Source organism: Heptranchias perlo, chromosome 5 (assembly GCF_035084215.1).
Source record: "Heptranchias perlo isolate sHepPer1 chromosome 5, sHepPer1.hap1, whole genome shotgun sequence".
In the NCBI taxonomy this organism is placed as follows: domain Eukaryota; kingdom Metazoa; phylum Chordata; class Chondrichthyes; order Hexanchiformes; family Hexanchidae; genus Heptranchias; species Heptranchias perlo.
The window spans coordinates 6,855,454-6,882,321 of record NC_090329.1 but is presented as its reverse complement, the minus strand read 5'-3'; the positions used below and the strand labels follow the sequence as shown (position 1 = coordinate 6,882,321).

General features: G+C 41.0%; 1 protein-coding gene across 7 annotated transcripts in view; it reads right to left on the bottom strand.

Moving 5' to 3' along the window:
- LOC137321573 (serine/threonine-protein kinase ICK-like) overlaps positions 1–26,868 on the bottom strand; it is an 82,509-nt gene that overhangs the window by 44,231 nt on the left and 11,410 nt on the right. For 6 of the 7 annotated variants that reach the window (XM_067983999.1, XM_067984005.1, XM_067984006.1 and 3 more), the window contains exons 2-3: positions 8,898–9,172; positions 2,768–2,822 (exon numbers count right to left, since the gene is read on the bottom strand). In XM_067983999.1, the coding sequence (XP_067840100.1) occupies positions 2,768–2,822; positions 8,898–8,998 (156 nt within the window). In that variant the 5' untranslated portion in view covers positions 8,999–9,172. Of the gene's footprint in view, positions 1–2,767; positions 2,823–8,897; positions 9,173–15,024; positions 15,282–26,868 lie in introns of all 7 variants that reach the window. The other variant, XM_067984000.1, reaches the window with a different exon arrangement.

The window sequence follows — 26,868 nt, the reverse complement described above, 5'->3', positions numbered from 1 at the left end:
CAGATATCCTCATTGCTTTCCTCTCAGCCTCTGCACCAAGCGACTTCTCATCCTCAGTGATTTCAACTTCCATCTCAACTCACCTCCGAGTTCACTGTCCTCCTGCTCACCCTCGCCCTCCATATAATCTTTTTGACCCGTATCCATGGTCCCCCCCATGGCCTTGCCATCTCACACGACCTCTCTACTCCCATCACCTCAATCACAGACCCAGGCTATCTCTGGTCACTTGGTATTCCATACCACTTACATCCCTCTTCAAACCCGACTTCCTTCTGCATTCACCCTGGAAAACTCCGCCCCACCCCCCACCCCCACTCAAAGTCAATTACAACGGCACTTTCAAACTCCCAACTGTCTAGTCTTTCGCCCTCTGGAATTCCTTCCCTAAACCTCTCCGCCTCTCTCTCCTCATTTAAACCCAACTCTTTGGCCAAACTTTTAGTCAACCATCCGACTATCTCCTCCTTTGGCTTGGTGTCCAATTTTGTCGGATTACGTTTCTGTGAATTGCCTTGGAATGTTTTACTATGTTAAAGGCGCCATTATAAACGCAAGTTATTAGAAAGAGGAAAATAGATAAACCACGACCCTGGAGCTGTGTTCAACATTTCAAACTTAGAACAAGGGATGGAACAGAGCTGTCACGGTCACATAAACGTTCTGCTGTGAAGCTGCCCAACTGAGTTTTTCTTGTACTTTCACAAGTAGGTTTTAACAGAAAATGGCAGATGGACAAAGCAGATGTGCTGGCTTGTATTAAAAGGTATGTGTTGCAATGAAAGGGGTTGGGAAGAAGAGTGTTGATGGGGTACGTTGCCATGTTCATTCTAGTACTAATGCAAAACCAACATCAGGTAAACTTGGGAAATCCCTCTCCCTGGCCACTGTCTGAGGCTGAACCAGACCGTTTGCAACCTTGGCATCCTATTTAACCGAGATGAGCTTCTGACCACATATCCATTCCATCACTAAGGTACCTCAGCTCATCTGCTGCTGAAACAGTCATCCATGCTCTTATCTTTAGACTTGACTATTCCGATGCTCTCCAGGCCGGCCTCCCATATCTCACCCTCCATAAACATGAGCTCATCCAAAACTCGGCTGCCCGTATCCTAATTCGCAACTCGATTCACCCATCACCTCTATGCTTGCTGACCTACATCGGCTCCCAGTCCGGCAACGGCTCCATTTTAAAATTCTCATCCTTGTTTTCAAATCCTTCCATGGCCTTGCCCTTCCCCATCTCTGTAACCTCCGCCAGCCTTCAACCCGCCGAGATCTCTGCGCTCCTCCAATTCTGGCCTCTTGCGCATCCCTGATTTCCATCGCACCACCGTTGGTGGCCATGCTTTCAGCTGCCTGGACCCTAAGTTCTGGAATTCCCTCCCTAAACCTCTGTGCCTCTCTACCTCTCTCTCCCCTCCTTTGAGATGATCCTTAAAACCTATCTCTTTTACCAAACTTTTGGCCACCTGTCCTAATATCTCATGTGGCTCGGTGTCAAATTTTGTTTGATAATGCTCCTGTGAAGCGCCTTGGGATGATTCACAACGTTAAAGGCGCTTTATAAATGCAAGTAGTTGTTGTTGAACATTCATGCATAAATCACCTGAACTTGCTGCATTTTAGTCAATATCTAGACTGAACCAAACTTTGAGAAACAAACTTGAACTTGGCTTCTGATTTAATGCACTGGTCCCAAATTTTATCTTTCAGTTTAACATTACTTACCTTCAAATCCATCCATTGCCTTGCCCTTCTCAACCCAATTCCTTGATTTTCTGCATTCATATTATCCCTGCGCACATGCTCTGCTCCTCCGACACCAGGCTATTTTCCATTCTCTGATCCCTCCACTAATGGTGGTTGCGCTTTAGACAATACGTCCCCAACCTCTCAAACTTCCTGTCCCAGCCCCTCCACTTCATCACCTCAACTTCTTGTTTACAAAAGGTATTTCTCTTCGACTATGCATTCACCTTATCCAAATTCCTCATTTCCCTTCCTACTTAGTGTCCTTTACTTGTTTCCTATAGCCCTGCACAGTGCTAAGAGACATCTCATTGAATGTGAAGAAATGCAAGTTGTTTTGAAATTTGAGAGCAAGGAATAAAAACTGTAAATGTTCCTGCACTTGTAGGGGTGCCCAAACTACAACGTGCAATCTGGATCCAGGGCTATCCACCCCAGACACATGGAGTGCTGCTGCTCCTACCCAGGCCTTCCATGTGGCTCCTTCTTCCTAAGTACCACTGCTAGATTTTATCTTCTGCTGCTCCAAGTGACTGAATGTCACTGCACATGGCAGGGTGGGGATTCTCACATCAGGAATTCCCACCCAGAATGTGCAGCGACATTCAATCACATAGAAGGTAGAAGCTGCCAGTAATGCTGAGGGAGAGAGGAGTGCCAGCATTAAATTGGAGATGGGACAGGGGAGGATTACAGTGCCAGCGTGAAACTGGACGGGAGGAGTATAAGAGTAGCACTTCAAACTGGGGCTAGGAGGGAGAGAGAATAGCATAATGTTGAACATGGTAGGGGAAAAAGCCTCAAAAGGATGTGTCAAGGGCTTAGAAACTCTTGGCCATCTTAAACAGATCCTTAATGTTAGCAGTAGTATAACACAGCTTTTTATGCGAGATCTGTAGGCCCCATGATAAACAACTCAAGTGATCCAAAAAGAGAAAATGTTTGAATGCAATAAGTCTCTAAACAAAATAAGCAGGTAAAACAAGCCATTAGTTTAAAAAAATAGAAATACCTTGACTTCTCTGAGATTCATGCATTCATCCCAAGAATAGAACTTCCTCTTCATTCTATTTAAGAAAAATGTAAATTAAACAAATGACAACAGTGTTGTGCATTCCATTTTAAAAAAGGAAAATACATCTGCTTACTTTAATAGGAAGCATTGTTGACATTCACACAAAAAACAACAGGCCTGGTTCATTATGGCTAAGGGTAATTTTTTTTAAAAAGAGAACATAACACAAAATGCAAGAATATTTCACCACTTTTCTTTGAAAATCCCCAACAACTGGCCATAGGTGGCTTGAGGGCATAAACTTCCTGGGTTCTCCCATCACCTGCACATTCTTGGGGAAACTGCTACGGTGCGAGTATAATCCAAGAAGCCTGGACAAATCATGTAGGTCACATCATGCCAGGAGTGGTGGCACTGGAGACCCTTTCAGTGTCCACATACTATAAGTGAACAAGAGCATTTATATTTTTGTTCAATATTAAAGGACTGAACAATTCTTAAAAGGTTTGATTAACATTACAAAAACAAGAAAATATTGAAGTTAAGTCCTCACTTCACAGAACATTACAAAGCTACATAAGAATAGACACATCAACTTACGGGAGGTTTATATGTGGGTAATATCAGGATAAAAATATTTTAAGGGTCCATATTCTCAGTGACTTTCCCATCATCAATTGGAATTATTCTTGTGGTATGTGAAGAATGCTGGAATGTAGATAGATATGTTACCCACCCTGATTCCTTCCAATGCTCAAATATGAGCTGCAGGCGCAAATAGCCAGATGGGTATATGATGTCATGGCGATAACGGAGACCTGGCTCAAAAAAGGGCAGGATTGGTTACTAAATATTCCTGGATACAAAGTGTTCAGGAAAGATAGGGAGGGAAAGAATGGAGGGGTGGGGGTGGGGGGGGGGGGTGGTGGCAGTATTGATTAAGGAGAATATTGCAGTATTGGAAAGAATGTCCTGGAGAGGTCAAGAACCGAATCTATTTAGTTAGAGTTAAAAAATAAAAGAGGTGCCATTACACTACTGGGTGTATTCTATAGGCCACCAACTAGTGGGAAGGATATAGAGGAGCAAATTTGCAGGGAAATTACAGGGGTGCAAAAGCTATAGAGTAGTGATAACTGGGGACTTCAACTATCCTAATATAGACTGGGATAACAATAAAAAGGGGCACAGAGGGGGAGGAATTTTTGAAATGTGTTCAGGATAACTTTCTTAACCAGTATGTATCCGACCCAACGAGGAAGGAGACATTGCTGGACTTTTGTTCTAGGGAATGAGGTGGAGCAAGTGTCAGTGCAGAGCATTTAGGTAGCAGCGATCATAGTATCATAAGATTTAGAATAGCTACGGAAAAGGACAAAGAGCAATCTGGAGTAAAAATATTTAATTGGAGGAGGGCCAATTTCAGTGGGATGAGAACAGATCTGGCCCGGGTAAATTGGAATCAAAGATTGGCAGACAAATCTGTAATTGAGCAGTGGGTGGCATTTAAGGAGGAGATGGTTCGGGTACAGTCCAGGAATATTCCCATGAGGGAGAAAGGTAGGGCCTCCGGGTACAGTCTAGGTACATTCCCATGAGGGAGAAAGGTAGGGCAACTAAAGCCAGAACTCCCTGGATGACAAAAGAGATAGAGAGTAAGATGAAACGGAAAAAAGGGGCGTATGACAGATGTCAGGTTGATAACACAAGTGAGAACCAGGCAGAATATAGAAAGTTCAGAGAAGAATTGAAAAAGGAAATAAAAGGGGCGAAGAGAGAGTATGAGAATAGACTGGTGACCAACATTAAAGGGAATGCAAAGCTCTTCTATAGGCATGTAAACAGTAGAATCATAGAATCATAGATTGATAAAGAAGAGGCACTTGAAAGGCTAGCTATACTTAAAGTAGATATATGTAAAGAATCTTACAGCACCAGGTTATAGTCCAACAATTTTATTTGAAAATCACAAGCTTTCGGAGGCTTCCTCCTTCGTCAGGTGAATGTGGAAATCCTTGAACGTTTCGCATTTATATTCAGAGAACAATACCTGGTGATTACAGATAATCTTTCCAACTGCCAGTTGTCAAGGCAATCAAAGTGTTCAGACAGAGAGGTGTTACCTACAGGACCACCGAATATACAAACGGCCAGAACACAAAACAGACAGAGAGAGGGAGAAACATCCGAAAGGAAGAGAAAGACAGAAAATGACCCGTTGTATTAAAAACAGATAACTTTTATTCGCTGGTGGGAACTTTTATTCGCTGACTTTCTCTTCCTTTGATTGCCTTGACAACAGGCAGTTGGAAAGATTATCTGTAATCACCAGGTATTGTTCTCTGAATATAAATGCGAAACGTTCAAGGATTTCCACATTCACCTGACGAAGGAGGAAGCCTCCGAAAGCTTGTGATTTTCAAATAAAATTGTTGGACTATAACCTGGTGTTGTAAGATTCTTTACATTTGTCAACCCCAGTCCATCACCGGCATCTCCACATCATAAAGTAGATATGTCACCCGGTCCGGACGGGATGCATCCTAGGTTTCTGAGGGAAGTTAGGGTGGAAATTGCAGAGGTACTGGCCACAATCTTCCAAACATTCTTAGATACGGGGGTAGTGCCAGAGGACTGGAGGATTGCAAATGTTACACCCTTGTTCAAAAAAGGGTGTAAGGATAAACACAGCAACTATAGGCCAATCAGTTTAACATCAGAGGTGGGGAAACTTTTAGAAACGATAATCCGGCACAGAACTTGGAGGGTGGACTGATTAGGGAAAGCCAGCACGGATTTGTTAAAGGCAAATCGTGTTTAAGTAACCTGATAAGAGTTTTTTGATGAGGTAATAGAGAGGGTAGATGAGGGCAATGCAGTTGATGTCGTGTCCATGGACTTTCAAAAGGTGTTTGATAAAGTGCCGCATGGTAGGCTTATCATCAAAACTGCGACCCATGGAATAAAGGGGGTAATAGCAATATGGATATAGGATTGGCTTGTGGTGAACGGTTGTTTTTCAGACTGGAGAGTGGTGTGCAGTGATGTTCCCCAGGGGTCAGTGCTGGGACCACTGCTTTTCTTGATATATATTAATGACCTGGACTTGGGTGTACAGGGCACAATTTCAAAATCTGCAGATGACACAAAACTTGGAAGGGTAGTGAACAGTGAGGAGGATAGCGATAGACTTCGGGAGGATATAGACAGGCTGGTGGATTGGGCGGACACATGGCAGATGAATTTAATGCAGAAAAATGCGAAGTGATACATTTCGGTAGAAGAACGAGGAGAGGCAATGTAAACGAGAGGGCACAACTCTAAAAGGGGTACACGAACAGAGAGATCTGGGGGTTTATGTGCACAATCATTGAAGGTGGCAGGACAGGTTGAGAAAGCGGTTAAAACAGCATACAGGATCCTGGGCTTTATAAATAGAGGCATAGAGTTGTATGGAAGTCATGATGAACCTTCATAAAACACTGGTTCGGCTACAACTGGACTATTGTGTCCAGTTCTGGGCACCACACTTTAGGAAGGATGTGAAGGCCTTAGAGAGTGCAGAAGAGATTTACTAGAATGATTCCAGGGATGAGGGACTTCAGTTACATGGATGGACTGGAGAAGCTGGGGCTGTTCTCCTTAGAACAGAGATGGTTGCAAGGAGATTTGATAGAAGTGTTCAAAATCATGAAGGGTCTAGACAGAGTAGATAGAGAGAAACTGTATCCTATTGGCGGAAGGGTCAAGAACCAGAGGACATAGATTTAAGGTGATTGGCAAAAGAACCCAAGGTGGCACGAGGAAAATCTTTTTTTTTAAAACACAGCGACTGGTTAGGATCTGGAATGCACTGCCCGAGGGGGTGGTGGAGGCAGATACAATCATGGCCTTCAAAAGAGAACTGGGTAAGTACTGGAAAGGAATAAATCTGCAGGGCTACGGGGAAAGGGTGGGGGAGTGGGAGTGGGACTAGCTGGATTGCTCTTGCATCGAGCCGGCATGCACGCGATGGACCGAATGGCCTCCTTCCTTGCTGTAATTCATGGCTGATCTCCGACCTCAACTCCACTTTCCCGCCCGATTCCCATATGCCTCGATTCCACTTTAATCCAAAAATCTATCTCAGCCTTGAGCATATTCAATGACTCAGGATCCACAGCCCTCTGAGGTAGAGAATTCCAAAGATACAGAACCGTCTGAGTGAAGAAATTCCTCCTCGTCTCAGTTTTAAATGCCTGACCCTTTACCGTGGAGATGTTCCCTAGATCTAAACTCTCCAACCAGGGGAAACAACCTCTCAGCATCTACCCTGTCAAGCCCCCTCAGAATCTTGTATGTTTCAATGAGATCACCTCTCATTCTTCTAAACTCCATAGAGTATAGGCCCATTCTACTCAATCTCTCCTCATAGGACAACCCTCTCATCCCAGGAATCAATCTAGTGAACCTCTGTTGCACCGCCTGAGGCAAGTATATCCTTCCTTAGATAAGGAGACCAAAATTGTATACAATACTCCAGGTGAGGTCTCACCAAAGCCCTGTACAATTGTAGTAAAGCTTCCTTGCTCTTGTACTCCAACCCCATTGCAATAAAGGCCAATGTGCCATTTGCCTTCCTAATTGCTTGCTGTACCTGCATGCTAACTTTGTGCTTCTTGTACGAGGACATCCAAATCTCTCTGAGCACCAACATTTAATAGTCTCGCACCATTTAAAAAATACTGATCTAACTGAATGGCAGAGCAGGCTCGAGGGGCCACGTGGCCTACTCCTACTCCTATTTCTTATGTTCTTATATTCTGTTTTTCTATTCTTCCTGCCAAAGTGAATAACCTCATATTTCCCCACATTATACTCCATCTGATAAACACGAGGGAGAAAGGAATAGAAGGATATGCTGAAAGGGTGAGATGAAGATGGGTGGGAGGAGGCTCGTGTGGACCATGAACACCAATGTGGACCAGGTGGGCCAAATCGCCTGCTTCTGTGCTGTACATTCTAATGTAATCTATATATCCTCAATACAACACAGGAATATAACCCTGCTTTGTCACGTCCCCGAGAAACGATTAGACCAGCAGGTGCAAAATACTGCAATTAGACAGTGTAACACATTGTTTTCTATTTCAAGTTCATATAAAAGGACCAGGACCTATGGCATTGCACCAGTTTGTTTTGACTCAAAATTAAACACAAGAGTACAGCCTCTAAGCTTTATACATTTCAGGAATACAAGACCACTTGTTGCACTGCTCATTTGTGGAATCACAGTTTTATGTGTGCGCTAAGCACACTATTTCCCTAGAAGCTAAGCTGTGCACCTGTGGTGTATTTAGGAAGAATGATGAAACTATTCTTCTGGTGACTTTCAGTAGGATTTGATAATAGTTAATCTATTTCCAGTTTTGTTTTTAAAAAGTTTACATCAATTAGAAGTGGAGTAACGGTCATGTTCTTATGCCAGGTCAGTGCTTTCTACATGGGAAAGCTGAGGGAACTGTAGCCGCATGTTCCCACCTACCTGTATTTCCTAAGTCACTGTACCTGACTGAAAGAGGGCACAGGAGATAAATACTTGGAAGAGGAAAGAGAACAACAGCCTGAAATGAGCACGTCACCATATATTTTTAAACTGCCCTTTAACAATGTCCTAGGGTGGCAAGTTGGAATCATGCATTGATAGGATGTTTCTATTTAATGATTTAAATGATCTTGTACAGACTGCTGGAGCTACCAAAGGGAGTGTGTCATTCTGGGCCACAATTACGTACCCCTCATCAGCCGGCTAAAGAATGGTTTAGCCAAGGAGCTGGAAGAAGTCACTTTCCCACTCTCTAAGAATGCATTTGCACTCCAACTACAGCATCAGTGCATAGCAGTTTTGCTGTAACACTAAAGTTATAAAGATAAAGAGAATCAGGACCTAATCTTGAAAAAGGGAGTCTCATTCTGCTTTGCTCTGGGATCAGATTGAGCCTTCACACTTACACCAACTAATTTACACGGAAGCACAATTTTCAGTGTGGCATACCCAAAGTTCAAGTAAAGACGCGCCTTGGAGCACCTGCTGAAAACTAGGTGAGATAAGGACATAAGTATTCAAATAAAATGAAAAATCACTTACTTTTTAATGGCAACTAGCTCTCCTGAATCTATACTTCTTCCCATGAGAACGGAGCCATATGTTCCATCCCCAAGTTGTTTCATAGTGGTGTAACGATTCATGCCAATGCACAGACACTACCCTTCCAGCAGATTTTGAAATGTATCCAAGGTTCCTCCCTCAGTGGCAAGAAATTATTTACCCAGAATCTTCTGTTACTGCAGTAACATATGATGTAGCCATTCGCATCTAGGTCTATACCAGTTACGACAGGCATATTTTGGAGATGATATTTCCTGTACATGGATAAAAATAAAAGAGGTAGATGAGATTTAAACAAAAACAGTTCCACTAGTTATCACAAAGTTCCTCTATAAAAGAAAGTTTATTTTAAAAATATTTGTAATAATTTTCCTGTGAAATTAACTGCAGCGAAAATAATGATGCCTTGGCAAAGGCACTATCCTTTGAATGAGACATTAAACCGTGGTCTTGTCCACCTGTTCAGGCAGGCTTTTAAGATTCTCTGGCACTACTCAGAGAGCTGAGAGCTCTGGCCAATGTTCTTCCCTCAACCCCTTTCATCAAGAACACATTAAATTGGCCATTCCTCTCATTGAGGTCTGTGGAATCCTACTATGCCAAAAATGGCTGCTACATACTGCAATTTCAACTAATTCATCATACATGAAATGCTTTCAGATATTTGAGAGACATAACAATGGCTACATAAATGCAAGTCTTTCTTTTAAAGACAACTAGCTTTGCAGGATTCTTTGATAGTCATGAATGAGCACACAGAAATATTAAACACTACACAATATTAAAAAGTACCAAACTCTTTCAAAGGAACTGAAGTTCTATATTATATTTAAAATGAAATACCTAATGTAACATGTTCCAATTCACAAATGCTAGTTATGTAGCAGCTCTCACAATAATAGTCAAACAGTTGAATTGCAGTACGCTTGATATCTGCTTCCCACTTGCTATGAGTGTTTTGAAGTTAATTTTTGATATTTTGCAGGAGTGAAGTAATGCTGCCTTATTCTTCAGTGATTGAGAAATTTGATTGTTTTCACTGCTCATAATGGTGGCTGCACTGACATTAGTGAGCCTCTGGTATCTTACCTAAATGACCAATCTTCATACAGGAGCCTAGACAGACAGCATGTGTGCTATTTATATTGACAGCACTTCCAAAGGATTTAATTGGCTATGATGCACTTCGGGACATTCAGAGGAAGTGAAAAGTATTATATAAATGCAAGTTCTTTATTTATTTACAGTTAAAGGTAAAAAGCAAGTATTAGATAGGAGTGACAGGGGTGTGACAAAATCATGACACAGGAAGTAAATGGGACATCAGGGAGTGCATGCTAGACATAAGATTATATATGTAGACGTAGTGCCTGTAACAGGATTTAATTATTCTTCTATAATAAAAAAATCATTCCTCTATGGCTTTGAAGTGTAGCTGTTCCAGGCTTTCAAACTTGCTGCTCTTGCCAAAGACTACAGCGCCAATGGGACATAATGGAACATTCAGCAGTTAAAATCATATCCATTCAAGCAGTAATGAGGTCTGAATCTGCAGATCTGAAAAATGCAACTACGGAGGCATGTGTCGAAGCAGAAAAATGTTAGCAAGCAGCCTGGTTAGTAATTCAAAAAATATGTATTACTTATATGATAATGTCGCTTTTTGCTAAGTTCAAAAGCAAATAATACACAGGTTGGTGATATGATCATGGCTCGTATATGTTTACTTCGCTGTTGAAAATTCCCTGGAAGTGTAAAAAAAACTAATGCCTCCACATCGCAAACCACAACAGTAAATGCAAAAAGCAGACTACTGTTTTAATTCCCTGTCCCCCGCCCAATCCCAACCCACAATTTTTCCCCTTCTCTTCAGAAAACACTGACCAATGATGAAATACTGCTTCACATGTACCTCACAAAAGCAACCATATTTTGCATACGAGCACAAACAATACTTATTAACAATCTATGAAACCATGAGGCTGTTACAACTTTTCACTGTACATAATGGTGGCTCCACTGAAGTTAGTGAGCCTCTGGTATCTTACCTAAATAATCAATCTTCATACATGAGCCTAGACAGCATGTTGGCTATTTATATTGACAGCGCTTCCAAAGGATTTAATTGGCTATGATGCACTTCGGGACATTCAGAAGAAGTCTTCAACAGGCATGTAAACAGTAAATGGGTAGTAGAAGGAAGGAGTTCGATTAGGAGGTCTACTCTTGAAGGCAGAGGACATTGTTGAGGTACTAAATGAGTACTTTGCATCTGTCTTTACCGAGGAAGATGCTGCCAAAGTCACAGTAAGAGGAGATAGTTGAGATACTGGATGGGTTAAAAATTGATAAAGAGGAGGTACTAGAAAGGCTGGCTGTACCTAAAGTAGATAAGTCACCCGGTCCGGATGGAATGCATCCTCGGTTGCTGAGGGAAGCAAGGGTGGTAATTGCGGAGATGCTGGCCATAATCTTCCAAACATCCTTAGATACAGGGGGTGGTGCCAGAGAACTGGAGAATTGCAAATGTTACACCCTCGTTCAAAAAAACATACAAGGATAAACCCAGCAACTACAGGCCAGTCAGTTTAACCACAGAAGTGGGGAATCTTTTAAAAACGATAATCTGGGACAGAATTAGCAGTCATTTAGATAAGTGTGGATTAATTAAGGAAAGCCAGCACGGATTTGTTAAAGGTAAATCATGTTTAACTAACTTGATTGAGTTTTTTGATGAGGTAACAGAAAGGCCAATGAGGGCAATGCGGTTGATGTGGTGTCTATGGATTTCCAAAAGTCATTTGATAAAGTGCCGCATAATAGGCTTGTCATCAAAGTTCAAGCCCATTAAATAAAAGGGGCAGTGGCAACATGGCTATGAAATTGGCTAAGTAACAGGAAACAGAGTAGTGGTGAACGGTTGTTCCTCGGACTGGAGGGAGATATACAGTGGTGTTCCCCAGGGGTCGGTACTGGGACCATTGCTTTCCTTGATATATGTTAATGACTTGGACTTGGGTATACGGGACAATTTCAAAATTTGCAGATGACACAAAACTTGGAAGTGTAGTTAACAGTGAGGATAGTGATAGACTTCAAGAGGGCATAGACAGGCTGGTCGAATGGGCAGACACATGACAGATGAAATTTAATGCAGAAAAGTGTGAAGTGATACATTTGGTAGGAAGAATGAGGAGAGGCAATATAAATTGAAGGGTATAATTCTAAAAGGGGTGCAGGAACAGAGAGATCTGAGGGTATATGTGCATCAATCATCGAAGGCGGCAGGGCAGGTTGAGAAAGCAGTTAAGAAAGCATACGGGATCCTCGTCTTTATAAATAGAAGCATAGAGTACAAAAGCAAGGAAGTTACGATGAACCTTCATAAAACACTGGTTCGGCCACAACTGGAATACTGTGTCCAGTTCTGGGCACCGCACTTTGGGAAGGATGTGAAGACCTCAGAGAGGGTGCAGAAGAGATTTACTAGAATGATTCCAGGGATGAGGGACTTCAGTTACATGGATAGACTGGAGAAGCTGGGGTTGTTATCCTTAGAGCAGAGAAGGTTGAGAGGAGATTTGATAGGGTATTCAAAATCATGAAGGGTCTAGACAGTAGAGAGAAACTGTTACCATTGGCAAAAGAGTCAAGAACCAGAGGACATAGATTGAAGGTGATCGGCAAAAGAACCAAAAGGTGACATGAGGAAAAACTTTTTTACACAACGAGTGGTTATAATCTGGAATGCACTGCCTGGGGGCATGGTGGAGGCAGATTCAATCATGGCTTTTAAAAGGGAACTGGATAACTACTTAAAGGGAAAAAATTTGCAGGGCTACGGGGCTAGGGTGGGGGAGTGGGACTAGCTGGATTGGTCTTGCAGAGAGCTGGCACTGACTTGATGGGCCAAATGGCCTCCATCCATGCTGTAACCATTCCATGATTCTAACTAAGCTCTCTTCACACCCATGCATTTTGTAACCGTGATTAGCAGTTATGAACCCTTGCCGATTTTTCCTCTTCCCAGCCTAATATACTGATACTAATACACCAGACTTTGGGTGTAGCTTTATACTTCAGATATTTCCACACACCTTGGTCCAAAACAGATGGAACGTAGGAACAGGAGTAGGCCATTCAGCCCCTCGAGTTTGTTCCGCCATTCAGTTAGATCATGGTTAATCTGTACCTCAACTCCATTTAACCACCTTTGTTGCATATCCCTTGATACTCTTACCTAACAAAAATCTATCGATCTCAGTCTTGAAAATTTAAATTAACCCAGCATTCACACCTTTTTGGGGGAGCGTGTTCCAAATCTTCACTGCCCTTTATATGAAAAAGTGCTTCCTGATTTCACTCCTAAATGGCCTAGCTCTAATTTTAAGATTATGTACTCTTGTTCTAAATTCCCCCACCAGAGGAAATAGTTTTTCTGTATCTACCCTATCGAATCCCTTTATCATTTTAAAGACCTCAATTAGATCAACCCTAAAATGTCTAAACTTAAGGGTATACAAACCAAGTTTATGCAACCTGTCTTCATAATTTAACCCTTTAAGCCCTGGTATAATTCTGGTGAATCTGTACTGTACCTCTTCCAAGGTCAAAATATGTTTTCTGAGGTTCGATGACCAAAACTGAATGCAGTACTCTAGATGGGGTCTGACCAAGGCTCTGCACAACTGAAGCATCACTTCCTCACTTTTGAATTCCAACCCCCTTGAGATAAAGGCCAAAATTCCATTTGCCTTCTTGATGACTTTTTGTACCTGTGCACTCGCTTCTAGTGTGTGCATGGACACCTAAATCCCTTTGTTCATCCACAGTTCCTAGTCTATCACCGTGAAGAAAATATTCCAATTTGTCTTCCTCAGATTCAAAGTGGATGACCTCACACTTCCCCATATTGAACTCCATCTACCATAGTTTTGCCCACTCACTTAATCTGCCTACGTCCCTTTGTAACTTCCTGCTCCCATCTGCACAACTTACTGTTCCTCCTAACTTGGTGTCAACTGCAAACTTGGATATAACAACACTCCGTTCATTCATTCAAGTCGTTGATAAATATGGTGAAAGGTTGAGGCCCCCTGGGGAACACAACTTGTCACATCCCGCCAATCAGAGAACAAATTCTTTATTCCCTACTGTCTCCTACCTTCCAAATACCAACCCATGTCATAAGATTACTGCTAATTCCAGCCTTCTGTTCAATCCTCCCTCCTTAATCTATCATTGGTGGCAGAGCCTACAGCCAACTCGGTCCTTTTTTGGGATCTCTCTTCCTGAACCTCTCTATATCTCTCTCCAACTTTAAAAACATTCCTTAAAACTCATTAGGTCAAATCTTGCTGGAGTGGGGCATCTTGTGTCGTGTACTGTTAGTTAAGACTTTTTCCCACACACTTCAGCTCGAATATAATTTGCGCCGTAACTTGCTGAAAGTGCGAGCTGTTAACGGCGCAGCAAGGGTAACAGGGCATCTGACACTTTAGTGAATGACGGGACCAACAGTCTATCTCCTTAACAATGAGATTGATTTGATGGATTGAGAAATAAACAGGAATGATGGAGAAGGAGGGTGAGTTAGTCTTAAATCAGGTACAAAAAGATAAATAAAGAGAGGGAAAGAAAGATTGGATTGAGAGAGAAAAGAGACAGAAAGGAAAAGCAAGAAAATTAAAATTTTAAATTTAAAGGAATGAGACTTCACAGTTTAGATTTGTCCCCATTCTGGGCCGGAGAGATGGATTGGCATTGCACTAACAGTTATCACATCATTTAAAGGGTACATATGCTATTAATTACGAGCCCTAACTTTCTACAGCGAGTTTAATGGGCAATTAATGTGCAAATCCAGCAAGTTCTTAAAAATAATGGAGAGGCTAAGGGCGAAATGCCATTTGTGCGAAGCAAACGGCAGAGTGGCATAAATCGACCAGCAAGTTCTGAAGATTCGCATCTCACGCTGTATCTCTTCTTCCCCTGAACTTGCTGGCCGATTTGTGCATTAATAACGGCGTGCGCATGAACTCGCCGTTATTTTTCCAGGAAGATTCGGCTTATTATTTCAATCAAGCTTTCAGTCACCACTCCTAACCTCTCTTCCTGGCTTGACGTCCATGTCCTTACATCGATCCGTGAAGCGGTTTGGGACGTTTCATAACATTAAAGGTGCTATACATATTCAAGTCATCGTTGTTCACTTCCTCCACTCCTCCCAAAGTCTACATTTTTTTAATGACGAAGGCCAGTGTTGAATTTTGTAATTATCCATTTCTTTTGAGGCACTTTGAAAGTTGGAAACTCCATCTTCAACAGGTTAGCTCTCCCCCTTTTCTTTACCTCAATGAATTGCTAGCAGAAAGGAAAATATTATCTTCATGTTAAATCTTACGAATAAAATGCAAGTGGCATCCTTCATGGCAATTTTTGTAAATGAGTATTTTTTGTGCTCATAAAAATATGAAACAAGATTTTCCTCAACTTTTTGAGATCTCCCACTGCATTGCAGATGGGGATTCAAGTCCAAGTATAATCTTCAGCTGAAGCAGAATTAGAGGGTGGGGATAATTGGACTAGGATATACAGATACAATTTAGTCCCCATTTTAGTCACATTGTTAATTTTATATTTACATTGTAAATTTCTATGTCCATATCTATAATGGAAACTGCCCATGTAAACATATCACACTGTAATTACACCTTCCTGCACTGCAGCATCTCCATTCCACAAAAAGTCTGTATATGGTCTCATACCTGCCTCTGCTTCTCGTTTCTGTTTCTCTCTCCAATGAGCCACAATTTTCAGGTAAAATAACCTTTAACACCCTAGCCCAACAGAAATCTATCAATCTCTGTTTTGAAATTTTCAAATGACCTAGCCTCAACAGCGTTTTGGGGGAAGAGGTGTTCAGATTTCCACTACCCTTTGTGTGAAGAAGTGCTTCCTGACATCACCCCTGAACGGCCTAGCTCTAATTTTAAGGTTATGTCTCCTTGTTCTGGACCAGAGGAAATAGTTTCTCTTTATTTACCATATCAAATCCTTTAATCATCTAAACACCTTAATAGATCACCCCTGAATTTTCTATACTCAATGGAATACAAGCCTAGTCCATGCAGCCCATCCTCATAATTTAACCCTTTTAGCCCTGATATCATTCTGGTGAATCTGGGCTGCACCAACTCCAAGGCCAACATATCCTTCCCGAGGTGAGGTGGCGTGCAGTGCCCACAACTGAATGCAGCACTCTAAATGGGGTTTAACCAGAGCTTTATATAACTGTAACGTAACTTCCAACCCTTTGTATTCCAGCCCTCGAGATAAAAGCCAACATTTCATTAGCCTTTTTAATTTTTTTTGTACCTGTCCACTTTTGGTGATTTCTGTACTTGAACCCCTAAATCTCTGCTCCCCTACAGTTCCTAGCTTCTCATCATTTAAAAATACTCTATCTATCGTTGGTCCAAAGTGGATAAAACCTCACACTTACCCACATTGAACTCCATCTGCCACAGTTTTGCCCACTCACTTAATCTATCAAAGTCCCTTTGCAACTTTCGGCTCCCATCTACGCTATTTACAGTGCCACCTAACTTGGTGTCATCAGCAAACTTGGTTATATGGCTCTCTACATCTATAAATGACTTAGATAAAGGAATAGTGAAAAGAATTTAACGTGATACAGAACCAGTTTATGCCCCTAAGGGGCAAGAACTCTACTTGCCAAAAAAAACAGCCATGCATGACAAGAGGTAAGGGACAACACAAAATTAAAAGAAAAAGTATACAAAAATGCAAAAAAGAAAAGCACAGATCCAGGCAATGGGAGAGATACAAAGAACAACGGGTGACAAAACAGATAGTACGAAGGGAGTATGAAAAGAAACTTGCAAGGGATATCAAAATCAACACAAATTTTTACAATTATATTTGGAAAACGAGGGTGGTCAAGAGCAATGTGGGCCCCTTAAAAACTGATGATCATATTGTAATGAAAATAAGGAAATGGCAAACATGTTAAACAATTACTTTGCGTCAGTATTTACACTGGAGGAAGAGGATAGCATGCCGGACACCCCAAAGAAACTAATTTTGAATCAGGGACGGGGATTCACCATAATTAACGTAAGCAAATTAACAGTAATGAAGAAAATAATGGAACTGAAGAGCAACAAATCCTCAGGACCAGATGGTTTCCATCCCAGGGTTTTAAAGGAAGTAGGTGAGAACATTGCAGATGCCCTAACTATAATCTTCCAAAGTTCTCACGATTCAGGAACCGTTCCTTTAGATTGAAAAATTGCACGTCACTCCGCTATTTAAGAAAGGTGAGAGAGGGAAACCAGGGAATTATAGACCAGTTAGCCTAACATCTATTGTCAGGAAATTATTGGAGACTATAATTAAGGATAGAGTGACTAAACACCTTCACATTTTTCAGCTGATCAGAGAGAGTCAGCATGGACTTGTAAAGGGTAGGTCATGCCTGACAAACCTGATTGAATTTTTTTTGAAGAGGTGACTAAAGTAGTGGACAGGGGACTGTCTATGGATGTTGTTTATATGGACTCCCAGAAGGCATTCGATAAAATCCCTCATAAGAGACTGTTAGCTAAAGTTGAAGCTCATGGAATTGAGGGCAAATTATTGACCTGGTAAGGAAATTGGCTGAGTGGCAGGAGCCAGAGAGTAGGGATAATGGGCAGGTACTCAACTGTGACTAGTGGTGTCCCACAGGGATCTGTGTTGGGGCCTCAGCTATTCACTGTATTTATTAACGGCTTAGCTGTTGGTATAGAGAGCTAAATATCCAAGTTTGCCAATGACGCAAAGATAGACAGCATTGTAAGCAGTGTAGATGGAAGCATAAAATTACAAAGCGATATTAATAGATTAAGTGAATGGGCAAAACTGTGGCAAACGGATTTCAATGTAGGAAGTGTGAGATCATCCACTTTGGACCTAAAAAGGCTAGACCAGATCTAAATGGTGAAAAGTTCGAAACAGTGGCGGTTCAAAGAGACTTACGGATCCATGTACAGAGATAATTAAAATGTCATGGACAGGTACAGAAAACAATCAAAAAGGCTAATGGAATGCTGGCCTTTATATTTAGAGGACTATAATAAAAAGGGAGTAGAAGTTATGCTACAGCTATACAAAGCCCTGGTTAGACCACACCTGGAGTACTGTGTTCCGTTCTGGGCATCGGACCGTAGGAATATATTGGTCTTAGAGGGAGTGCAGCACAGATTTACTCAAATAATATCTGGACTCCAAGGGTTAAATTACAAGGAGAGATTACACAAATTAGAGTGTATTCCCTGGAATTTAGAAGATTAAGGGGTGATTTGATTGAAGTTTTCAAGATATTAAGGGGAATTGATAGGGTGGATAGAGAGAAACAATTTCTGCTGATTGGTGTAGTCTAGGACTAAAGGACATAGCCTAAAAATTAGAGCCAGGACTTTCAGGAGTGATGTTAGGCAACACTTCTACACGCAAAGGGTGGTGGAAATTTGGAACTCTCTTCCGCAAACGGCAGTTGATGCTAGCTCAATAGTTAATTTTAAATCGGAGATTGATTGATTTTTGTTAACCATGGGTATTAAGAGATATGGGGTGAAGGCTGGTATATGGAGTTAGGTCACAGATCAGCCACGATCTCACTGAATGGCAGAACAGGCTCGAGGGGCTAAATAACCTACTCCTGTTCCTATAAGCTGAGGCTCCAGTACAGATCCCTGGGGACGCCACTCATCACATCCTGCTATTGAGTACATACCTCCTAACCAATTCCCTACTCATGTCAATAGGTTGCCTCAAATTCCACATGCTCTCTTTTTTGTTAACAATCTCTTGTGTGGAACCTTATTGAAGCCTTCAGGAAGTCCACATAAATAACATCCCTAGAGATTCCCTTATCTACCACATTAGTTACCTCCTCAGAAAAAATCAACTAGGTTTGTTAGACATGATTTACTCTTTACAAATTCATGCTGGCTCTCTCTGATCAGTTCATATTTGTCCAAGTGCTCAGTCACTCTGTCCCTAATAACAGATTCTAGTAACTTCCCCACATCAGACGTTAGACCAATAGGCCTATAATTTCCTAATTTATCTCTCCTACACTTCTCAAATAATGGAGCAACTTTGGCAATTTTCCAATCCAAGAAAATGCTTAAAAAGGCACTTTTACCTACGTATACTTTTGGACTTCACATACTTACGCTAGAATTCATGAAATTTTCTTTTTTTAAATTGCGTATGGAGAACTACAAGCCCCATCTTCGCACCCTCAAGTCCAAGGGGCACAGGCTTGACTGTTCGTTGCACAACTGGCTGAGCATCCATCGCTAGATCTGGCAAGACCACATCAAGATCTACCAGGCCTCACTTTCCTCTGACAAAAATCACCCACTACTCTGGGATCATCCTGAAAAGATGAGATAATCTATTTGTTTCCTCAAACTACCGCCCCATCTCCAACCTCCCTTTCCTCTCCAGTCTTTGAACACGTTGTCACCTCCCAAATCCATGCCCATCACTTCCGCAAATCCATTGGAATGTCTCCAATTTTTCACTCCTCCGCTGCGCCAAAACAACCTTAACCCAAGTCACAAAAAACATTCTCTGTCATCGTGACTAGGGTGCATTATATAACCCCATCCTCCTCGATCTCTCTATCGCCATTGACACGGTCGACCACACCATCCTCCGTCAACTGCTCTCTTACTTTGGTGGGACTGACCTTGCTTGGGTCCATTCTCTCATATAAGCGTAGCCACAGCATCTTTAGTAATGGCTTCTTTCATGCCCCCACACAGTCACCTTGGGAGTTCTCTAAGGATCGACCCTCAACCGCATCCTCTTCCGCATCTACATGCTGCCCCAGCGACATCATTTGAAGATATGGGGTCAACTTCCACATGTACGCCAATGGCACCCAGCTCTAACTTCCACCATTTCTCTCAAGCCCGACTCTGTCTGTGCTGTCGGACTGTTTGGTGACATCCAGTCTCAGACAAGCCACAATTTTCTCCAGCTAAACATTAGGAATATCAGAGCCATCGTCTTCTGTCCTGCCACAAACTCCATGCATACCCTCACTACAAATTCCATCTCTCTCTACAGCCACTGCCTCAGACTGAACAAGACTTTCTGCAATCTCAACATCCTGTTCAACCCTGAGCTGAGTTTCCAGTCACATACTCTCTCCATAACTTCCACCTCCATAACATCGCTCATCCGCCACTACCTCAATCCATCTGCTGCTGAAAGCCTCATCCATGTCTGTCAGCTCCAGGCTTGACTATTCCATTGGTCTCTTGACCAGCCTCCCATCATTCATACACTTCAGTTCATTCAAAACTCTAGTTCTCATATTCTATCCCACAAGTTCTTCTCACCCATCACCTGTCCTCACAAACCTACATTGCCTCCAAGCCCTCCAACACCTCAAATTCAAAATTCTCATCCTTCTATTTAAAGCCCTCCATGGCCCTGGCCCTCCTTAACTCTTTAACCTCCTCCAGCTATAAACCCATACCCCCTCCGACACTCTCCATTACTCGGACTCCAGTTTCTTGTATTTCGCCCCTTTGCCCCACCATTGGCGGCAGCGCCTTCAGCCACTAGGTTCTATGCTCTGAAATTCCCTGTCTAAACCCCTCTGCCTCTCCATCCCCCTTTCCTCCTTTAAGACCCTTCTTAAAACTTTTGTGCACCAAGATTTTGGTCACCCTTCCAAATAGCTCCTTCTTTGGTTCAGCATCTACTTTTGTTGATTATGTCTCTGTGAAGCACTTTAGGACATTTTTCTACATTAAAGACACTATATAAATATAAGTTTTTGTCTTGGTGTCAATGATTTTCATTACATACGACATCATATTAGTTGAAGAAAGCAACAGGGGGTAAACACATCAATGCATAGATTACAAAAATGACAAACAAAAATGAAACAATACGTATGCTACATTTATTCTTCATTCTCCTATAGAAAATATTTTTAAGTTGTACACTGCCATACAGCCTGCCTTTTCACTTTCATCATACCGCCTTTATTGAGCTTAATAAAAAAAAAATCTGCTTGAGCTTCACTCACCAGGCTTGCAATATCAGAACTGCACAACTGAATTTTAACCCACTGCCATCGATTTACTATCCCATATAAATGTCATTTCTGTAATGTAAAACTAAGTGTCTTCTTGTACAGTAGCTGTATTTTTCTTCTATTATGTCTGAACATACAGAACACAAAATAGCCTGTTTACAGTGTAACCCATGAGTGATTACATTCAGCTTTGATCAAGATGACCTAAACTTAATCCACCAAGATTTAAGTAGATGGCTTAGTTCACGTGACAGGATGTATTCATTTACCAATACTATTTTTCTAAATTTCTTGGAGTTCCACATTAGGCTAACGACACAACACAAATTGTTGCATTCCAAACCTGCATTGAAGGCAGGAGTTTTTAGTACAATGTATGATTAGGGTAAGGAACTTGCTACTATTTATAATTAGTACTTTGGAGAATTTCAGTTGCAAATCTTCTACATACATTTGCAGTTACTTTACAGACAATAAAAGAAGGCAATTTAGAAATCCAAGAAAAATTTCAACTTTTGAAATTATAGACTGGAGTGTTTTACCTCCAACTTTCCTTTAAATTTTATACTGTACAATTTTAGAAATGGTAAGAGCCACTGACAGCTGGTAAATCTGCTATAGATCAATTTACATGATTGGTTACAGATCTATTTTAGTGTGAGAACAAAATTAAATTACACTCTATCTCCACAAATGTTGAACCCCGAACCCAAGTCATCACCTCTAAGCTAGACTTTTCGTATATTCTTCTTGCTGGCCTCTTGGGCTTCACCCTATGCAAAGTCCAACTAATCCAGAACTCTGTTACCCACCTCTTATCCTATACTAGGTCCTGCTCACCGAGTGGTGAACGGTTGTTTTTCAGTCTGGAGGGAACTGTGCAGTGATGTCCCCCAGGGATAGGTGTTAGGGCCACCGCTCTTTTTTATTTTTATATATATATTTCTTTTTTTATTTTTATTTATATATTTTTATTTATATATTTTTATATATTTATATATTTTTATTTATACATACATACACACACACACACCCAGGGCATAATTTCAAAGTTTGCAGATGACATGAAACTCGGAAATGTAGTAAACAGTAAGGAGGCTAATAACAGACCTCAGGAGGACATATACAGATTGCTGAAATGGGCAGACACATGGCAGATGAAATTTAACACAGAAGTGTGAAGTGATTCATTTTGGTAGGAAGAATAAGGAGACGCAACATAAACTAAATGGTACCATTCTAAAGGAGGTGCAGGAACAGAGAGACCAGGGATGTACATACACAAATCTTTGAGGGTGGCAGAACAAGTTGAGAAGGCTATTCAAAAGGCATATGGGATCCTTGGCTTTATAAATTGAGCCATTGAGTACAATAGCAAGTTATACTAAACCTTCATCAAACACTGGTTAGGCCCCAGCTGGAGTATTGTGGCCATCACGGCCTTATAGAGGGTGCAGAGGAGATTTACTAGAATTGCACCAGGGATGAAGGACTTCAGTTACGTGGCAAGACTAGAGAAATTGGGGTTGTTCTCCTTAGAGTAGAGAAGATTAAGGGGAGATATGATAGATGTATTCAAAATCATAAATGATTTTGATAGGGTAAATTAGGAGAAGCTTTTTCCAGTGGCAGAAGGGTCAGTAACCAGAGGACACAATTAAGGTAATTGGCAGAAGAACCAACCAGAGGCAACATGAGGAAATCATATTTTTTTTTACACAGCAAGTTATGATGATCTAGAATGCACTGCCTGAAAGGGTGGTGGAAGCAGTTTCAACAATAAGTTTCAAAAAGGAATTGGATAAATACAGAGTTATGGGGAAACAGCAGGGGAGTGGGACTAATTGGATAGCTCTTTCAAAGAGCCGGCACGGGCACAATGGGCCGAATGGCCTCCTCTGTGCTTTATCATACTATGATTCTATGATTATGATTCTATGACCTCTGTTGACTTCCCACTCCCAGAGCATTGATTTCAAAATCATCCTCCTTGTTTTCAAAGTTCTTAATGACCTTATTCCACCTGACCCCTGCAAACTCCCCCAGTTCTTCCCACTCCAGTCTTCTATGTGTTCCCCTCTTATTCAACTCCATCAGTGGCAGAGCTTTTGGAAACAACATCCAAGCACTTTGGAATTATCTTGTTTTCAAACGCCTTCAATTTACTATAGTTCTGCCCATCTTCAAAAACCATCTAGAAATCTATGACCACATTTTTAGTCATATTCCCCTAACTCCTGCTTGGTATCCATTTGTGAAGCACCTTGGGACATTTCCTTATGTCAAAAGTGCTATGGGTAGGTTGTTGATGAAACTGGAAACCTACAATTTGACATATTCAAATGAGTAAAATGCAGTCAGAGCACACAATTGTTATTTCAATAGACAAATTTAAATGCAGCAAATTATATAGCATTTAATTACATTGTAATGTTTTGGGCAGAAGACTACTGATCCATCTAGCCTACCGTTCCAAACCAGCCTACCAGTTTCCTTAGTATGGAGCGATTGCACACATCCACATTTCCTTCAAGAATAGACATCAACTTTTTCTCGTAAGTGATTTAAAACAAGCAATATCACCGACAGGTCTGACAAACACAGTTCCAGAAATTAAGTTTTCTACTTATGTGGCCAGCTCAATAAGCATGCATATCCAGCTGAGTGTATTGGGTATCCATCCTTTGCCATGTACAAGTTTTCAGTCTACCCAGTGCTACGGGTTTGTTATTTTAAGCCCATTCTGTATTCATATGCCATAAAATGCATGCATCTTATTTGGTTCTAGATATCATCCAAATTTAATTTGGTTGAGGAAAGCTATTCAGCCATTCCAGGCAATCCATACAGAAATAACATACAGTCTTCTCTCTCTCTCTCTCTCTCCCTACCCGCCATGATTCAAACAGCATCCAATTCTTGCCAAAATGAATGATTCCAGAGTTTCTGCCTCTGCTACCCTATCTGGAAGTCTACTTCACATGTTGACCACTTTTTCTGTAAACAATCCTAACATTAAACCTAACTTCGTCTTTTGCTAGTTTGAACATGACTTTTGGTTTTATTGTCATGGTTTAATCTGAAATAAATCTAAATTTACGGTTCTCTATACTATTTACTATCTTATACACCTCGATGAGGTCCCTTTTAATTCCATTTTTCAATACTAAAATAGCCCAGGTTTTTCTAGCCTCTTCTCACAGATAGGAATCAGCTTTGTGGCTGTTCTTCATACTCATTTGATACTTGAATGTCTCCTTTGTGTCTTGGTGACCAAAACAGGACATCATGCTCAATGTTGTAAACCTTTCTGTAGTCTACTTTGGATGTCACTTCCTCAAAACAAATTCAAGGAAGTGGATCAGACAGGATCTTCTCCTTCTGGAGTCATATTAGCTGCTGTTAGCAAGTTATTGGCAAATGGTCACTCTCAACTCCTGATAAATCAATCTCATCATTTTATTTAGCTTTGATGTAAGTCTAAACGGTCTGTAGTTGCTGTTCTGTCACTTATTTTGCAAATGGTACCATATTAGCTCATTTCCAATTTAGTGGAACTTCCCCAACATTCAATGACTCCTTCAAAGTATGTGTCAGCATCTCACAAATCTCAACTTTGTATTCTGTTAAGTGGCTTATACTTTTGCATTTATTCCAGGATCCTGCTCTGGCAGGGTGAACTCGAAGCCATGCTCCTGCTTTTGGGCTGTGAGTTGGGAACTCAGTTTCTGTAGCACTGCTGGACTCTGCTGCGTAATGCGGAGGTCCAAATAACAAATAGAGCTTGGCCCCCTGCATTTACTTCAGAGAAGTCAGCTCCCTTGATCTGACAGAACATTCACGCATCTACATTTGTATAAGTCTAAGACCCTATTGGTTCCCAGAATCTTAGCTCCTTTCCACTATGGAGCACAGCTGATGGAGTTAGAACTAGGTGTAAAAGCATCTTTAGTACACTAAGCTAAATACATCTATCCCCAGGGATTTGTTTATTTTGAACCCTTTAATCTTGTCTGGGATCTCCATCTCACTGATGTTGAAGTCATTATATCTCCTTAGATTATCTCTGATTATGGTTTCGTTATTAGTGTCTGCCTTGCTGAATACTTGGAGAAAATAATTAGAGTTTATTAATTATTTTATGTTATTCCATAATTTTAGCTCATCGTCAATCTTTAGGGTTCTCAGTTCTAACATTTTACTGTTACAGTATTGAAATAACTTCTTGCTGTTGTGTTTGGCATCTGTACTTACCCTTATTTCCAAATTTTTCTTTCCTCATCTAACTACCCTTTTAATGCATTTCTGAAGGATTTGGAGGGCTATTTTATGTCCAAAATCTTTATTGAATGACTCCAACCTAGAACATTTAGATATTTGCACCGGCCTTCGCATACCTCAGAACACTTAATAGGGTCTAGGCAGAGAAGGATTTTTTTTGCCCTAGGCAATGTAATAATTGTTGATGGCAGGGGAATTTGGAGGTACGCATAAAAATATTTACTCAACTTGCTAAAATATACCATTAGAAAACAAAGTGGCTATTGAGTGGGATGATATTCTGTTCACTCACTGAAAACTTGAAATATACTTCAATTTAAAAAATGTACCAAATAAGCGTAATAATGTAGTGAAACAGTACTGATGCAAGGATTTCAATAAAGCTCTATGATGGGTAGGTGAAAATTTTGCAGTGTCCGCTTGAACTATAGCATAGCAAGTAAAGTGAGCGCTGGTCCTCTGGAGAGTGAGTCTGGGGAATTAATAATGGAGAATAAGGAAATAGCAGATGAATTGAACAGATATTTTGCGTCTGTTTTCACTGTAGAGGATACAAATAACATGCCAGAAATAAATGTGAATCAAGAGGTGAAAGGGAGGAACTTAAAACATTTACAATCACCAGGGAAAGGGTTCTGAAAAAAATATTAGAACTAAAAGCTGACAAGTCCACAGGTCCTGACGGACTTCATCCTAGGGTCTTAAAAGAAGTGGCTGCAGAGATTGGTATTAATTTTCCAAAATTCCCTAGATTCTGGAAGGGTCCCATCAGATTGGAAAATAGTGAATATAATTCCTTTATTCAAGAAAGGAGGGAGATAGAAAGCAAGAAACTACAGGCCAGTTAGCTTAACATCTGTCATAGGGAAAATGCTAGAATCTATTATTAAGGAGGTTATAGCAGGGCTCTTAGAAAACCTCAATGCAGAGTCAACACGGCTTTGTGAAAGGGAAACGTGTTTGATTAATTTATTAGAGTTCTTTGAGGAAGTAACAAGCAACATGGATAAAGGGGATCCTGTGGATATGGTGCACTTGGATTTCCTGAAGGCTTTTGATAAGGTGCCACATCAAAGGCTACTGCACAAAATAAGAGCTCATGTGTAGGAGGTAACATATTAGCATGGATAAAGGATTGGTTAGCTAACAGGAAACAGAGACTACACATAAGTGGGTCATTTTCAGATTGGCAAGATGTAATGAGTGGAGTGCCACAAGGATCAGTGCTTGGTCCTCAACTATGTATAATCTATATCAATGACTTGGAGGAAGGGACCAAACGTATGGTTGCTAAATTTGCTGATGACACAAAGGTAGGTAGGAAAGTAAGTTGTGAAGAGGACATAAGAAGTCTGCAAAGGGATATAGATAGGCTAAGTGAGTGGGCAAAAATTTGGCAGATGGAGTATCATGTGGGAAAATGTGAACTTGTCCACTTTGGCAGGAGGAATAGAAAAGCAGTATATTATTTAAATGGAGAGAGATTGCAGAACTCTGAGGTACAGAGGGATCTGGGTGTCCTAGTACATGAATCACAAA